Here is a 17,056-nt window from a genome sequence, read left to right on the forward strand (position 1 = left end):
GTATAATATATACTGTGTGTATATATATATATATATATATATATATATATATATATATATATATATATATATACTTATATATATATATATATATACTTATATATATATATTATCTTTGATAAATTGATTTCAGTTTTTAGGAATTGATATATGACAGTAAGGTGAACTACAGTTAGAAAGCCAAACTGACCATCAGATGCGGCACCAAAAACCCACCTAAAACCCAAATCAAACAAGCTTGAGAAACAAACACCATCTGTCATTGCCACTAACTTATAGTCCAGTTGGACTAGATCCTTATTCCAGTGAAAGAAGAGAAAGTTCAGCATTTTTGCATGGCCTTAAGGTTGCACACATGCTTTTAGTGTAACAGCCTCGATCCTGAATGGAACCATCAGCAATTTGTGCGGTCTGTTTTGCTTATGTCTGACAGCATTCAGTTCTCTGTTGTGTCAAGTTAAAGTGTCTTTGTTCACTTAGTTGCTGTTTTCTTTCTGTAACCAAGATTTCACCACAGCGGTCAGCTGTTACACAGCACCTGACAGTAAAGATATCACACACAGGCCTCCAAGAATCTAAATAATCTAATTAACACACCAGCAGGGGAGTGTCATTAAGATCTCTTGAGAAACAAGACCAGTTTTCTGAACATTTCTCTATTTATGTTCAATTCATTCTAAAAAAATAAGCTGCTTTCTTACAGCAACATTTTAAAAAGACCACAGTCTCACACTTGTATCATCAGTACAGACACGGTAATCTCTATTCATGTAACGCCCCTGTGGACTGTTTGTTGTGGTTTCTTCCCTTTGTGTTGGTTTAGCCCGACTAATCATTAGTTAATCACCGTCATTGTGCTCACCTGTCTGCCTCTAATTATTCACCCAATATTAGTTCCTGTCTGTCTGAGCATTGGTGTCGGTTATTGTGAATAGACGCAGAAGAGGGAAACGCGCCGGCGCCCTGGTGAAACTCCGCGTGCGCGGCATTCGGACTGCGCTCCCAAGCATTCATCTCGTGAATGTCCGTTCCCTTCCTAACAAAACGGATGAACTTCTTCTCCTCACCCGCACCAACAAGGACTTTTCACACTCTGCTGCACTGTGCTTCACTGAAACCTGGCTGAGTGAAGCCATTCCGGACAACGCGCTTCATCTGCCGGGCTAATTTATATTAAACTGCACACTTTGTAAATAACATATCTGCACACTAATAAAAACATATCTGTACATTTATCTAAATTAATTTTTTTCCTCTACTTCTATTTCTGTATATAGTACATTATTCAATCTTTCTTTTTTTTATTATATTAGTGTTATATTACATCCCTACTGTGTTATTCCTATGTATATCTGCACTATCATGTATGTCCGCACTATGTTTGTACCTTCTTCTACACTGGAAGCTCCTGTCGTCAAGTCAAATTCCTTGTGTGTGTAAACATACTTAGTAATAAAGCTCTTCTGATTCTGATTCTGATTCTGATCAGGAAGACCCTGACTTCCTCCCTTGAGTTTTTGTTTTTTTCAGATGTCCAATATGATCTAAACAAATACATAATGGGTAAGAAAGCCGTAGAGCTGCAGGATTTCGATCCCTCTAGCATCACAAGACAAACTCTCTTCCTCTTCTTTGAGATCCAGACTAAGTGCTGACATGAGTCCTGAGAGCCAGATTAAGCAAGAATAGGCCTGAAAAGACTTCTCTAATTACTTTGGTCTTACAGCCAACTTTTTATCCAGTGTGACTCATAATACACTTACAGTACTTCCAGGAGTGTCATGTCTATTAAAATACAGGGGACATATGGCACCTCACATTTTTGAGACAAGAGGATTTTTAATGCAATCAATCAATCAATCAATCAATCAATCAATCAAGGGTTAACTGTAAATATAAAGTGAGAAATCATTTGTTTAGTCTGATGGAAGACACACCTTCCATAGATCATTTGCTTCTGAAAATCTAGTCTCTCCAAACATATAACTTTTTCCTGTGGAACAGTATGGGAACTATTTTAAAAAACGGCAAAGCTGTTCTTTTCCATAAAACAAAACAACAAAAATATACATTGATCACTGGCTGGCAAGTTCAATAGCAGTTTTGCTTTATTTAAAATATATATTAAATTAAAAATAAATAATAATAATTAAATAATAATTATAATAAGGTATTTTGGCTATTATGCTCACTATTAGACTATTAGACTAACCGGGTATCTGAACCTTTTCATAATATACTGTAAGTGTTTTTTGTATCATTAAAAAAAATTAACCACAGCCGATCACTTATAAAAATGGCCACAAACACGTCCTTAAAAAGTAATCACATCTCATTAATTTTACACGCAAGGCATGCACAGAAGACACACAGTAACTGTTTTTGCTTAAAAACTGCTTACAAGGCAAAAGTCTCCATCTTTGTGGTATTTATGATACAGACATGTAAGAAAGCTGGCAAAGGGTGACAAAGTTGGTATATGATACCGTGAAACCTAAGCAATTTCTCAGTTATTACATTTTTTTTTAAAAGCCATAAAAGTTTGATTATTAGCACTGCTGTACTGTGAAAAAAACAAAACAATTTGAAAACACTTCCTTGTTTTTAAACAGCCTTGAATATATGTGGAGAGTTACAAAGCGCAAACCAACAGACACTGATTTAAACAGTTATCTTTTACAATTATTTTATCTTGAGTGACTAACGAGTCTTTGTGTGTGTGAATTTCACTAAACCACATACGTTACCCTTCCCGTGTCTGAACTGTTTTTCTACAGAATTTGTCAGAGACCACAAGTTGTTCTGGGCATGCTCAGAACAGCAGGGTCAGGCCATGGCCTTGATTTACCTCTGTCGCAAACAAAGACCTTCTCTCTATTCTTTCTTTTGGAATGGTTATATTTTCTTCCCCTTATTCATGCGTGTTTTAGTCAAAGAGAGGAACTAGAGCTACATTTTCCCAGAACCCTTCACAGAAGGGAAGTCTAAAACTGGCCTAAACAACACAAACATTCATGTTTGCGTGAATGTGTTTTTATGTGTTTATGTGCACAGGTAAATTGAGTAAATGTATCATTCATGTTTGCGTGAATGTGTTTTTATATGTTTATGTGCACAGGTTAATTGAGTCCGTATGAGTTTGTCTACATGTGTTTGCAGCATATATCCGTAGTTTGGTCTGTGTAGTTATTTTTAGATGGAGATGCTAAGTAAATGTGAATCTAAACTAACATTTAACAGTGTGTTTTGTTTTCTTCCTAAGGGTAACAACAAAGAGTAAAGAGTAAATGTTTTCGTTTTGCACAAACCAGTAATGATAGTCTTGATGAAGCCTTTGTATTTATGTATATACGGTGGCCGTGAAGTGCAAAACAAATCACAATTCTGAAAACAAAATAACAAATTAATTCCGGTTTGTCTGATTTGTCGTTGTGTTTTCTGACTTTGTTAATTTGTTTTCGGATTTGTAGTTGTGTTTTCTGAATTGTTATTTTGTTTTTTAGACTTGTTTTGCACTTCACGGCCACCGTATGTATAGGTCTATCCACCTTATTTAGCAAAATGGAAGTGTAAGCTATTTTCTTTGAATGTGCAGACTTTTGAATGATTAGCCTTTAAGTAAATAACTAGAAGAAAAACTGCAGTAAGCGGTAAAACGATTTGGGTTACAAACTAGTGTGTTTATGATTATAATACATTAAAATAATATGATAACAAAAACTAGTATGCAGTATAAAGCAGCATAACGGACTGTTTTTCTGCACCCTCACACATTCAAGTTACAAATGGCCGCACCTGCTTTTATGTTAAAAGTAAGGTGGATACGTAAAAGTAAATGTATCAGTGACTCTTTCTGCATATTACATCATTACGCCAGTAGGTGTCGACAAGTGACTGTTTTTGTGAATCATCGAATCATTCATTCAACCAGTTGGTTCAGAAACGCTAATTCATTTAGGAACGAAACAAGTGACTGCCTTTATGAGCGATTCTCTGACTCATTCACTCAAATGATTTGTTTTGATGATTCATTCAGGAAGGAAACACCACCTCAGAGCTAGCTCTGCACCACCTGCTCTGTGTTGCTATGAGACACGCAGCAGTTCTGCTGCTTTGTTTGGAGCTATTTATGTTGACGGAGCTAAAATAACTGGAAAAGTATATTGTGTCTATAAGTTACAATGTTAACTTCTTGTTTATTGAAATATGGTAAGCAGTATCACACTTGCATTCATGCTGTGCATAAACAGTGTGTGTTTGTATATATACATTTATATATATATATATATATATATAAATATATTTATATATATATATATACACACTCTATACTCTAAACTCTAAACAAAAGTCCATAAAAATATGTACTGTTAATATGAAGGAATTTTCCTAAATGATTTTTCACAAGTGTTTCGCCTGTATTTCAAATTACTTGTTACATATTTAGTTTTAGGGTTAAATGAAAAGCTTTCTGTTTTTCTACAGATTATTTTCTTACTGTGTACCTCAAAATTATGTAGTATTATACAGTTAAAAATTATAAGGCTAAAATGTTATTTATTTGTTGAAGAATTAATTGATTATTTCTCAATTAAAGCGTATGAAGTGGCAACATCATATTAACTGAAAGACTGCATGGAATATTTTTTTTCAATAAAATAATGCAAAAATGTTATATTTAAGCTCAAAGATAATTAAAAACAGAGAAAATTTTCAAAATAGTGACCTGTCACATCTCCTTCAATAATATGTTTTTTAACCTAAAATGTTTAAAAACGTTCACAGACATGCTATTTGTGCTATAGCTAGGGGTGCCCAAACTCGGTCCTGGAGGGCCGGTGTCCTGCAGAGTTTACAGGACCGAGTTTGGGCACCCCTGTGCTATACTGTAGCTGACTATTTGTCTTGTTCATCATTTGTCTTGTTCATATATACATCTCCAATTCAGAGAAAGAAAGAAAGAAAGAAAGAAAGAAAAAGATCACACTGGTAGCACACAACAAACACTCCTTACCATTTTACTATCAGATGAAGCCACAAAACCAGAGAAAGAGAGAGAGCTAGAGAGAAAGAGCGAGTGAGCGTTTGCTTGCTCTTCATGCAGTGCCTTAAACTATTTACTGACTCGCACATAAGCACAAACACAGACTACAGGCACACTTGTTTACACATGTGCACTCACTATTTGTCAGTCACTGGGTTACACCTTCTAACTAATAGCAGTCAAGTCACTTTTGCCTGTGTGGTCTCTGATAGCACAGCTCATTTCTGAATGCATGGTCACTCTCAACTAACTGCCTGGCACCCTACACTTCCCATGTTTTGCAACACACCCAAATTTCACAGAAACAAAGCGAAAGAGAGAGAGAGGGGTGAGAGAGAACATGTTTGTGGTGTTAGACTGACACTTTGAACACACATCTTATGACTGGTGGTCCTCCCTTCCTCTTCTCACCCAAACAACTGAGATCTCCACTTCGATGCAGAGGACTAACTTGATAGTTTATCTGAGTGTCTAATCAGTTAATTAGAGTAAACAGTATTCTTCTGTATATAAATCTTTTGAATAATACTGTGCACCTTGCTTTTGGAAAGGGTGTTTTACGACTGCGAATTACATGTATTAACAAGCAAAATATGATCTCAGTAATGCATTTAGCCAAACAAAGAAAGCTTAAAAGATTAGTAAATTAGTAAATGACATGTCAGCAGTGACAGCAGTGCACTTAAGTTTGATTTATATTTGATTGACTATATTTAATCTAAAACTTCGATTTTGGGGGTAATTCTTGTACACATAGTTATTATTTCCTCCAAATAAGGAGACTACATTAAATATTTGCTTTTAAAATTTCATGTCTTACCAAAGGACTATTCAAGTAAACTACCTACCAAAAAGCTAAAAGGTGATAACAAATGGTGAACAACTTAAAAGAAATGGTGATCAAGCACAGCACCTAAAATATATCTTCTTTAATTATTCATATACATTAAAAAAAAAAAATTTACCTAAACGTTCATGTGCAAGTTATTACGGTTATTATAGCTAACTAAAACATAAATAAAGCATATTAATTCCTTAAAATAAACACTAACTGAAATAAAATCAAATATATAAAACTTAAACTTATTAGTAAATGACATGTCAGCAGTGACAGCAGTGCACTTAAGTTTGACATACTATATTTAATCTAAAACTTCGATTTTGGGGGTAATTCTTGTACACATAGTTATTATTTCCTCCAAATAAGGAGACTACATTAAATATTTGCTTTTAAAATTTCATGTCTTACCAAAGGACTATTCAAGTAAACTACCTACCAAAAAGCTAAAAGGTGATAACAAATGGTGAACAACTTAAAAGAAATGGTGATCAAGCACAGCACCTAAAATATATCTTCTTTAATTATTCATATACATTAAAAAAAAAAAATTTACCTAAACGTTCATGTGCAAGTTATTACGGTTATTATAGCTAACTAAAACATAAATAAAGCATATTAATTCCTTAAAATAAACACTAACTGAAATAAAATCAAATATATAAAACTTAAACTTATTTTATTTTAGCTAGTTGCCAAGCCAACATTTATCATTTTCATTTAGCTAGTTTAACTTCATGTGCTAAAATAACTAAAACTGAAATAAAAAAGAATACAAAATGATTTAGACATTAAGAAAAACAAAAACTAAAAAAAAAAGATAAAACACACAACAGTATTACTAAATCTTTAACTGAAATTAAAATGAAAACAAAAAATATAATAAAAACTAATTCAAAATATGAATAAAAACTATAATATTATCTTAGTGCTATTAAAATAACAATGCTATACTTGCATGATGCTATGATATGACTAATGATTGAATACTTAATTTTAGAATTTAACTGCCGTTCACACAAAGGATGATAACTCTAACCATAAAGTTTTAATAATCATTCTAATTCTATGAGAATAGGGAAGTCCACATCACAGTTAAGGCTTGTTCACACCAAAACAATAACTATAACGGTAGCTATATTAATGTCCACACTAACAAATAATAAAGTGCATTCTGCAGTTACTGTATATCATCTGCTGCTTTAAATGCTCAAGCTTGTTAATGTTGGGAGCGGAGCGGCGTGATTTTTGACTGGAGCGAGGAGTGGATTTTTTGAAAGTCGGAGCGTTGTGGTTTTCAGTCGCTCCGAGAGCGCTCCACTACCACTCCATCACGAGCACAATTAATGCCAACAGCCTATAATATAACTGCATTTTTTCAAGAATTCACGCATTAAACATCATTATCTAGCTTGACAGATACATGGATCACTCAAATCAGAAAGAATGTGAAGGTTATAATGACGGCGATGGACGAGTGCGGGAGGTTATATCTCAAGCATGTTTGTTTGTAGCATGTGGATACTCAATATTGATGGGGTGAATTCACGTTTTAAACAGTTTTTTGTACAGGTAGCTAATCTCCGCTCTAAACTAATGTGCTGCTACATTGCTGCACGCGCACACAACATACAAGCTCGCACATAACGTACAGATCGCGCACACATAGAAACATTCAGGAGTGCAGAAAATTGTGAACGCTGTCCTGTGAATTATCAGCTTAAAAAGTTACAGCATATTCTTTATGTTTCTGAAGTAACTACAACCCTCAGTTTCACCATAGTAGAGAGGCGCTGCACAGACAAGCGAGTTAAACCAGGGGTCACCAAACTCAGTCCTGGAGGGCCGGTGTCCTGCAGAGTTCAGCTCCAACCCAAATCAAACACACCTGAGCCAGCTAATCAAGGTCTTACAATATATACTTGAAACTTCCAGGCATGTGTGTTGAGGCAAGTTGGAGCTAAACTCTGCAGAACACTGGCCCTCCAGGACCGAGGTTAGAGACCCCTGAGTTAAACAGTCATTTAATATAGACGTGGGCTAATTGTAGTGTTTCAATAAACCACATTAAAACTATTCTTTTAGTATTGTGTATTTATTTTTTGTTTAATAAAAGTTCTGAACATCTGTGTGATATTTCAAAACATTCTGAAATAATTTAGCCGCAAATTTTGTCATGGAACGAAGGCAGAGTGGCGTTTCTGATCAGTTGAGAGAGGAGTGGAGTGAGGAGCGGGAAATGCTGAAGCGGAGTGAGTATTGCTTGGAGTGCGGAGGAGAAATTGTTGCCGCTCCACTCCACTCACATACTCTGGTGTGGACTTCCCTATTCTCACAGAACTAGAGCGATTATTAAAACTTTATAGTTATAGCTATGTTATAGTTATAGTCCTCTGTGTGAACGGGGCTTCATAATGACACAGAGGAACAATACCACTGGAAACCACTTTCAGAACAAATGTTGTCAGGTAAACAATTTAAAAAAATCAGAATACACCCAACATTAACAAGCTTAAGGATTTAATAATGCCAAACAACTCTTGTAATAAACAGAATCTGGACAGTTATCATCCATTGGTAATATCAACCAATATAGTTATGGTTATAGATATCATTTTTGGTGTTAACAGGTCTGTATACTGTTAATAGGGATTACCATGAGTCCATGACATACTGCTCATCCCTGTTTACAACAAAACTGAGGTACAGCACCGTTTAACACAGTAAAAAGAGAACCCAGTTAAGCTGTTTCAGTTTTAAACTGTTCCAGTTTTACTTTAATAGTTCCTGTTTTAAACTATTTCCTGTTTACATGTATAGCAAACATTATCACAGCAATACAAGTAACATTTGCTCAGACACAGGTAAAATGTGCACTGTGGCTTCTGGTCTGACAGATGAAAGCACAGGGTGAAATGAACGCTGAGCACAGTGAAACACTTGCACAATTAAGCACAGTAAACATAAACAGATTGCAGATACATGCTAAAAGAAATGAGGAAGATCAAACACAGGGACAGCAAATAACATACTGACTGCAGTTAAATGACAAAGCACAATGCTCTGTCACTTACATACTTAAAGTGCAATAACAAATTATACACAATAAATACAGAATTTGAGATGCATTCCATGACAGAGTAACTTATGGAAGAGATACAGCACAGGTAAACTGCTTTGTCACAAAGCACAACACTGAATTTGACAGGCAAGAGGCAATGCAAAGCAGCACAGCCACGTGCAAGAAGGCACACAAATGCTGCACTAACACAGCTGAGAATTAGCATGTGTAAAGCTTCGCATAACAACAATCTAAAGTCCACAGGCAACTGAAATTAAAATGCAGTCAACCAGAGCCTTCGGCACAGCACAGTTAAGTAGTATAAAACACTGACAGTGATGGAAAGCAGCAGGGAAAGCACAAGTGTAAGCATTAGTCACAATGCATAGTTCAGCACTTAGTATGTATTAAAATGCAACCATGCAGCACAGAGAAACACAGCTGTGTTATAAAAACACAGAGAACATGAACTGACAGTGGATAATTATTATACTGCAGTACCTGGTTCTAATGCAGAATGCATCACACACACGCACAGACACACAGGACTTTTACTCACAAATCTCTTTAGCTTCTTCTCCGGAGGGGATTTTATGAGCCATCCTGTGCACACCACATCGCCTGCGCTCATAGCTGCTGCGTTTGTAGAGTGAGAGAGAAAGAGCGAGAGACGGAGGAGGAACAAACAGAGGGTGGGAGGAGAGAGCGTGTGTGTTTTTGTATTTGTGTGTGATCTTTGAGAGGACATGTATGTACAAGCGAACCGTCTGTGTGTGTATTCTGGGTGGAGGAAGAAAAAGATGTTCCTCCCTCCAGTATCTTGTAACAAGCCAGCATGACCTTGTGTGTGTGTTTATGTGAGAAAACCCAAGGTCAGTTTGGAAAATGCTGTGAGTGGAATTTTAACTGGTTTACTAGGCCATCTGTTGTTGGAGCCTCAGAGAAAGAAAGGAGGAGACAGGGAAATGGAAAATGGGGAATTATTTCAAACTTTTGTTCATTTTAACAATGATTTGTTATGCATGCCACCAAAATCTGTCCTACAAATATTTGTTTAGGTAAAACACCATTTTTCCTATCTGCACATTATGGGAAGTAGCAGGTTGTGCTGCATGCGGAAATGCTGTGGTGTCTGTGTGCCATCTAGTGACCAATATCTATATCAAAATACTTTATTGGCAAAAAAAAATAAAAAATAATAATAATAATAAAATAATATTAATATTACCACCTTTTATGCTTGTGTGTATAAAATCTACATCCAAAAGCACAAACATAAAATAACATTTGAAAAAATGTAAAAAGGTTGGTTTGTTCTAAACCAGAGAGCTGGGGCCCACTATAGGGGGTCTCAAGATAACATAAAATGGTAGACAATAAGCATTAAAAATAAGCAAATATATTTATAAAGATATTTTAATTTACCCCCTCAAAAGGTTTTTTTCTTAGAAGAGCCAAGGTTTCATAATGTCTTGAAAAAAAAAATGGATATATGGAACTATACATTTCATAAATATAATTTTTTACTTACAATTTCTAGTAGCTGGACACGTATACGTATATATATACGTATACGTGTCCAGCTACTAGAAATTGTAAGTAAAGCTGATCCATTAAATCACAAACACCTGGAAAAGTCATGAGGACAGTGGGGGTCCTTGGAGTAAAAGAGGCTGAAAACCACTGGTATACAGTATATTCACAGTTTGTGAAAATGAAAATATTAAATACAATTAGACATTTACAAAATGTTTGTTAAAAATTGTTTGACCCGACATCATAATAATCATTAATCATAATAATAGTTTATGGAACCCACAACAAACAAAAACACACAATGTATTGTCCCGTTTTAATAATAGATAATATCAATTATAATCTTACAATATCAGGGCATTAAAACAAAATCATTATGATAGATTTGATCTTTCTGCCTTGTGTCTCAGTGTTTGATGTTTGACAGTTGCCCATTTTTGAGCATTTGATAATATCGCGAGATTTAGAGAACAGCTCTGAAAGGGACTATGGATCACTCTGTTCTCGCGAGATTTGATATAAAGCTCTGAAAGGGGCGTGCGTGCGAGCCGTGACTGTACGGTCCTGTCATGACGCATACGCCAAAATTATGCTTTATAACTTACTGTCTAGTCACCAGTAACTCATGAAAACCTTCGCACAATAACCAACATGTCGGACGAAGAGCTACCGTCTACTTCTCGGGAGGCGCACGCGGAGGCAGAAGAGGTAAAGCGAAAGAGAGAAGTACAGAATGTGTTTGCAGACGGACATGAAAAGCAGGATGCAGAAGTTTCCAGTTCATCTGCGTTTGGGGGGAACGGAACATGGCGGGAAGGCGGAGTTCAGTTCACATCTGCAGAGCTTTAGATGTTTATTACTCAGTGCTTCAGAGCGTGTTTTTGTGGCTTTGACAGATTTGCATGCGTTCCGTCTGCGGTCGGAGCAGAGTTGCGCCACTGTTCATGCAGCCACAGACGGAACGCGTGCAAATCTGTCTAATCAACATCAACAACTATATGCAGACATGCGTACATAAACACTCGCATACTCACTGTTACTCTGAGCTGAAATGACTCTGATGTCATCTGGCTTTATTTGAGCTTATATAAGCCTGGGTCAGTGAGAGGATTGATCTTTTGTCACTATAAGCAGTTTAAGGCCGGGGTCCAACTTTTAGTTATCAAAAAGAGTCGTTTTAATAAGCGATTTAAACATTATATTACATGACTGGTCACACTTCATATTGTTGTTCATATTGCTGCGTTTACAGAAATCGCGTGTAATCAATTTGTATTGTTATTTATTGTCATACTTTTGTGATTATGATGTAAGATTTGTAACACATCCCCTAAAAAGTTACAATGGTAGCCATAGCTTCTGCTAAAATACTGTTACTAGAATAAAATTGTGATACCGTGTATGCCACCACTGGCGTAATAATAATAATATAAGAAATGCCGGGATCTTATAGTGATTTATTTCGAATGTACAGGAGAAGCAATAATGGTTACCATGACAACCTGTTGTAACGCATGTTTGCTGTAACTTGTTATTGTGACTCTACTCCAGTGGCGGCTGGTGGAAACATTTCTAGGTAGGGCACCACGTCCAACAATTTTAGCATACATTCCATTATGATTTATCCCAGTATAACAAAAGGAAAAAGATTAAGACTTGAAACATTTTAAATAAAGATAATTGTTTGATCAAATTCAAGATAAAATACCCCAAATACTCCACAGAAGGTGACTTGACGCTGATTGGACTATATCCAGAGGCAGAACAAACAGTCTAGAACAGTGACAGCTAGCATAACACTGGTTTAATGTGATCCCTCCCTTTCACTCTTTGGTGGTGCGTAGCTCTAATGAAGAAACTTTACGCTGAAGTTACAGGTGAAGTAAGGCTGTAGCTTTGTTTAACTGGATAAAAATAGCCAATTTATATCTGTATTTTTTGGAAAAAAACAAAACAAAAATACATGGTGTTCCACATTCTGTCATCATGTTGTCCTCTAGACAACCTGCAAACTGCAGGTTATAAAAATAAATGTAGTGAATGTATCTATATGTGAAAGGTTTTAATTTGTGACCATTATATTATAAAACAAAAACACCTGTTTACATACAGCTGTAAAGCAGAATTTAATATAACTAAATTATAAGAAATCACACATTTATTCCTCATGGACATAGTAACACGTTACTGTCATTTCTCGGTGGTGGCCTGTTGGAGGCTGATATGTACATTAATATTGACCGAGCCAATAAATTATTGCAGCAGGATTGATGTTTATATATTTACTATTAATTATGCTTCTGTACAGAAATGATATTCACTTGATATTTATCTAATAGTCTGGATAATTAATGACTCTATCTATTCGATTACCAACACAATAGCAGGACAAATGTTGCAGCACCATATACAGTGACCCTTATTTAACTATTTATACACTATTTCATAATGAAAAAATGTAAATATTAACCTTTTGTTCAGTCTCACTTGTTTTCAGATCCTTCAATAATTTGCTTTTCATCCATAAAAGTTCTTCTTCATCCGTTGTCTTCCCACAAACGGGTTTGGTGACACACTAATGTGATACTGAAAGCGGATGGGTCTAAATTGTTACCTCTTATCTTGATTGATTATATATATGTGATTGGAGATCAGATTATATGCATCTTGTGTAAACTGAATTAAATAGAAGGACTGCCACTGTTTTAATACGTTTATATCTAATAAATTTTTTTGAGCTAAATTTAATGTCCAACAATAAATATTTCAGCAAAATTATGATCTTTTTCTAAATAAATCCATCTGTTTCATATGTATATGCGCTGGCACGTATTCAGTGAAGTATGTGAAGTTTAATGGAAACTCGCTGGCTGTCAAGATGAGGACAAAGTGGAAATATTTGCCTGATGAAAGTTATGCATGGAGGAAAACATGTGTCTAACTTATTAAACAGCACATGCATCTGTCACAGCACCTGGGATTTAATAGTTGTTACAATGCATATATTGTCTGCATGTATTGGTATCTAATGTGTGTCTTTGATTTGTGTTTCTAGGAAGACCCACCATTTCTCCTGGACCCTCCTCCTAAAGCAGCTGTGAAGGAGAGCTTGGTTGACCCTGAGTATGAAGAAAAAAGAGTGAGCTTTCATTACAGTTTTAATGGTTAATGTAGTGCCAACAGATTTTTAAATACATTGAGGTGTTAGCCAGTGTTAATCACAGGTGAGAATGAGGTTTGCACTACCAACCCTCAAAACCAACCAGAGATGGAGGTGAAACCTACTAGATGAAGGAATTTACTAGTTATTAATCAAACACTGAATTCAGACATGCTTGACGCCTTCCTACTTTCATATACTGCTTGTGAATTCAGCATTTGTTAGGTTTCAGGCACAGTTTAGGTCACTTTTGGCAGAATTTGAAATTCTTTTTAACTGATAGAATACAAATAATGTAAAATCCATCAATCGATTTTAAAAAACAATATACAGTATGTGAAAATGTGTTTTTTTTTTAAACAAAACTTTATGAAGTTAAAATAGTTTTTAAAGAATTTGAAGTAATAATTTATAATCATAATTTACTCAAAAATCTTTGTCTCTCCCTTGCCTATAGAAAACAGATCGTGCAAACAGGTTTGAGTTCCTGCTGAAGCAGACTGAGCTGTTCGCTCATTTCATTCAGCCTGCCAGTCAGAAATCCCCCACCTCACCTCTGAAGGTGAAGGTGGGGAGACCCCGAATCAAACAGGATGAGAAACAGAACCTGCTGTCTGTTGGAGAGTGAGTCAGACACACATACAGAGACATGCATGCTCACACATTCAGATGCATGGGGTTAGCGATTATTCCCAAAGCTGTTGGTCAGACATGTGTGATTTGGTTTGATTTATTTCTGTGTTGTGCGTTCCAGTAACCGCCATCGTCGAACAGAGCAGGAGGAGGATGAGGAACTCTTATCCGAGAGCAGGAAGGCAGCTAATGTTCTTGTTCGTTTTGAGGAGTCACCCTCATGTATGAATCAATGTTTTTATGAACAGTCAGTCTGTTTCTGTTTATTAATGAGTCTAACACTGTTTTAAATACAAATAGTAATTGGTTATATTGGTTATTTCAAAAAAGGCTGTGATTATTTACTCACCCCCATGTCATTTAAAACCCATATGCTGCTATTTTTTCCATGAAACACAAAAAATTTTGAAGAATCTTTATATAGAACTTTTAATATGGTGCAATTTAGTTGACATGACATTTAGTTACGAGACAAGCAAGAATAATTGCCATTTGATGTTACTGACATCCAAAAAACTGAATAATGACATAATTTTGGCCTGTTCCCCACACAAAGCTATCATATGACTTCAGAAGTATCTGAATGTAGTCATATGGGCTACTTTTATAGTTATTTCATAGTGTTTTTTTTTGTTCTTTCTGGATCTTGACAGTTCGTAGTCACTACATGTGTTTTTTTTATGATAAAGGTTCTTTAAAAAAAAAAAAAAAATCACATTTTGTATTCCACAGAAAAAATAACAGCATACAGGTTTGAAACCACTTGAGAGTAAGTACATTTCTTAACAGCAGTGGTCCTCAACCAGGGGACTTGGGGCCCACTAGGGGGCCTCAGCAAAATTCCAAGGGGTCTCAAAATGACTTAAAATTATTTCAAATTAAACAAAACAAGCATTAAAATAAGCCACAACAACTAAAAAAACAAATAATTTCTTTGAATTCACGCACTCAACTTTTTTTTCTTAGAAGAACTAGGATTTACACTTTCTTTGAAAACCCGGTTATATGAGGTAGACATTAACATGATCTAAAAAAAATCATGTAAATTAATAAAATATTATTTATTTATATGATATAAAATATTATTATTTAATATTATTAACTTTATGGTCAGTTTTTATAATGAGTTTACTTTTTTTCTAGTTATGCCAAGCTCCAAAATATTTTATCAGGTAGAAATTGTGAATAAAAAATATAAAAGAAAAAAAATCTTTATCCTTAATCCTTGTTGCAAACAATGATGGGCCTTGGAGTCAAAATTTTTGGGAACCACTGCTTTAAAGGTGAAGTGTGAAATTTCTAATTTTTTGATTCCTTGACAGATGTTAAGAATGGAGCTTTGAGAGATTATCAAATCCGAGGCCTGAACTGGATGATTTCTCTGTATGAGAACGGCATCAATGGCATCCTGGCTGATGAGATGGTAAAACCCCAATCTCTCTCTAATGTTTTAAAATAAAGCTCAACACACTGAAATACAGCATGTTCATAGTGGCGGGTCTGCTTAAAAGCAACTATATATGATTTAATCCTTAGTTGAACGCCTACATTTTCAGAAATAGTCTGAATATACGTCATTGCAGAACCACACAGATTCATGACAATGAAAACACGGCTACAGCATCTTTTCAGAGGCTTCAGTGAGACTGTGATTTTTCTGGGTCTTGTTGATGTCATAGACTGTGACTCACTGGATTTCTGTGTTCTGATTGGTTCAGGGTCTGGGTAAGACCCTGCAGACAATCGCGTTGCTAGGCTACCTTAAGCACTATAGGAACATTCCCGGCCCCCACATGGTCCTAGTGCCCAAATCTACCCTGCATAACTGGATGAATGAATTCAAACGCTGGGTGCCCACCCTGAAGGCCGTCTGTCTCATCGGGAATAAAGATGAAAGAGTAAGGCTGCTCAAGTCCTTCTTTTTTTCTCAAGCTTTACTTTGTTCTTTTGCCTTTGTACCCACTTTCATCCTACCAGCAGGTCCGTCAAAATGCTTGTGTAATAATTAATCAGTATGTGCATGTTTTTAGGCAGCGTTCATACGTGATGTGATGATGCCCGGTGAATGGGATGTGTGCGTGACATCATACGAGATGGTGATTCGGGAGAAATCTGTCTTTAAGAAGTTTAACTGGCGCTATCTGGTTATCGATGAGGCCCATCGCATCAAAAACGAGAAATCAAAGGTATTCGAACCCAGACAAACAATTGATGAGAACCAATTAATACAAGAGTAACTAAAAAGCAGAGCAGTACATCTCATAACACTTCTGAGATGATTTAATGATCCTATACAGTGGAAAAGACTTCAGAGTTATCTTTCCTGTCTTTTTCCGTCTTGCTGTCTCTTTCTCTTTTATCTCCGGCTCACAGTTGTCAGAGATTGTGCGTGAGTTTAAGACGACCAATCGTCTGTTGTTGACTGGTACCCCACTGCAGAATAATCTACATGAGCTCTGGTCGCTTTTGAACTTTCTGCTGCCTGATGTGTTCAACTCTGCCAGTGTGAGTCATACTTTTTTAAATATTGCAGCCTGTTTTATCTCCACCTACACGTTATGTTGCTGTATCTGTCACAGTTGTGTTGGAAGTTTGTGTGCAAATGTGTTGTGTGTTTAAAGAAGCCTTCACCTTAGATTATAAAGCAAAGTTTATCATCAAATCAGCAAAGAGACTGGGGAAAAAATGGCTTCAGATTGTTTTTAGTTGAATTTTAATTTTCTTGATTCTACAGTACTGTTTAAAAGTTTGGTGCCAGTAATATATATTATATATATATATATA

The 17,056-nt window shown here is 35.7% G+C and overlaps 2 protein-coding genes across 2 annotated transcripts in view; one reads left to right on the forward strand and one right to left on the reverse strand.

Moving 5' to 3' along the window:
- Positions 1-9,583, reverse strand: part of gab3 (GRB2 associated binding protein 3) — a 26,739-nt gene extending 17,156 nt beyond the window's left edge. Inside the window, exon 1 of the mRNA XM_016453419.1 lies at positions 9,503-9,583. Within this exon, the coding sequence (XP_016308905.1) occupies positions 9,503-9,574 (72 nt within the window). The 5' untranslated portion in view covers positions 9,575-9,583. The remainder of the gene's footprint in view (positions 1-9,502) is intronic.
- A 1,433-nt stretch (positions 9,584-11,016) lies between these two features.
- The window catches only part of LOC107663213 (probable global transcription activator SNF2L1), a 20,996-nt gene continuing 14,956 nt past the window's right edge, over positions 11,017-17,056 (forward strand). Inside the window, exons 1-8 of the mRNA XM_016453388.1 lie at positions 11,017-11,187; positions 13,535-13,618; positions 14,097-14,263; positions 14,394-14,494; positions 15,595-15,695; positions 15,991-16,170; positions 16,303-16,458; positions 16,646-16,777. Of these exons, the coding sequence (XP_016308874.1) occupies positions 11,131-11,187; positions 13,535-13,618; positions 14,097-14,263; positions 14,394-14,494; positions 15,595-15,695; positions 15,991-16,170; positions 16,303-16,458; positions 16,646-16,777 (978 nt within the window). The 5' untranslated portion in view covers positions 11,017-11,130. The remainder of the gene's footprint in view (positions 11,188-13,534; positions 13,619-14,096; positions 14,264-14,393; positions 14,495-15,594; positions 15,696-15,990; positions 16,171-16,302; positions 16,459-16,645; positions 16,778-17,056) is intronic.

The sequence above is a fragment of the Sinocyclocheilus anshuiensis genome, unplaced genomic scaffold (genome assembly GCF_001515605.1).
Source record: "Sinocyclocheilus anshuiensis isolate Anshui unplaced genomic scaffold, SAMN03320099.WGS_v1.1 scaffold1301, whole genome shotgun sequence".
NCBI lineage: Eukaryota > Metazoa > Chordata > Actinopteri > Cypriniformes > Cyprinidae > Sinocyclocheilus > Sinocyclocheilus anshuiensis.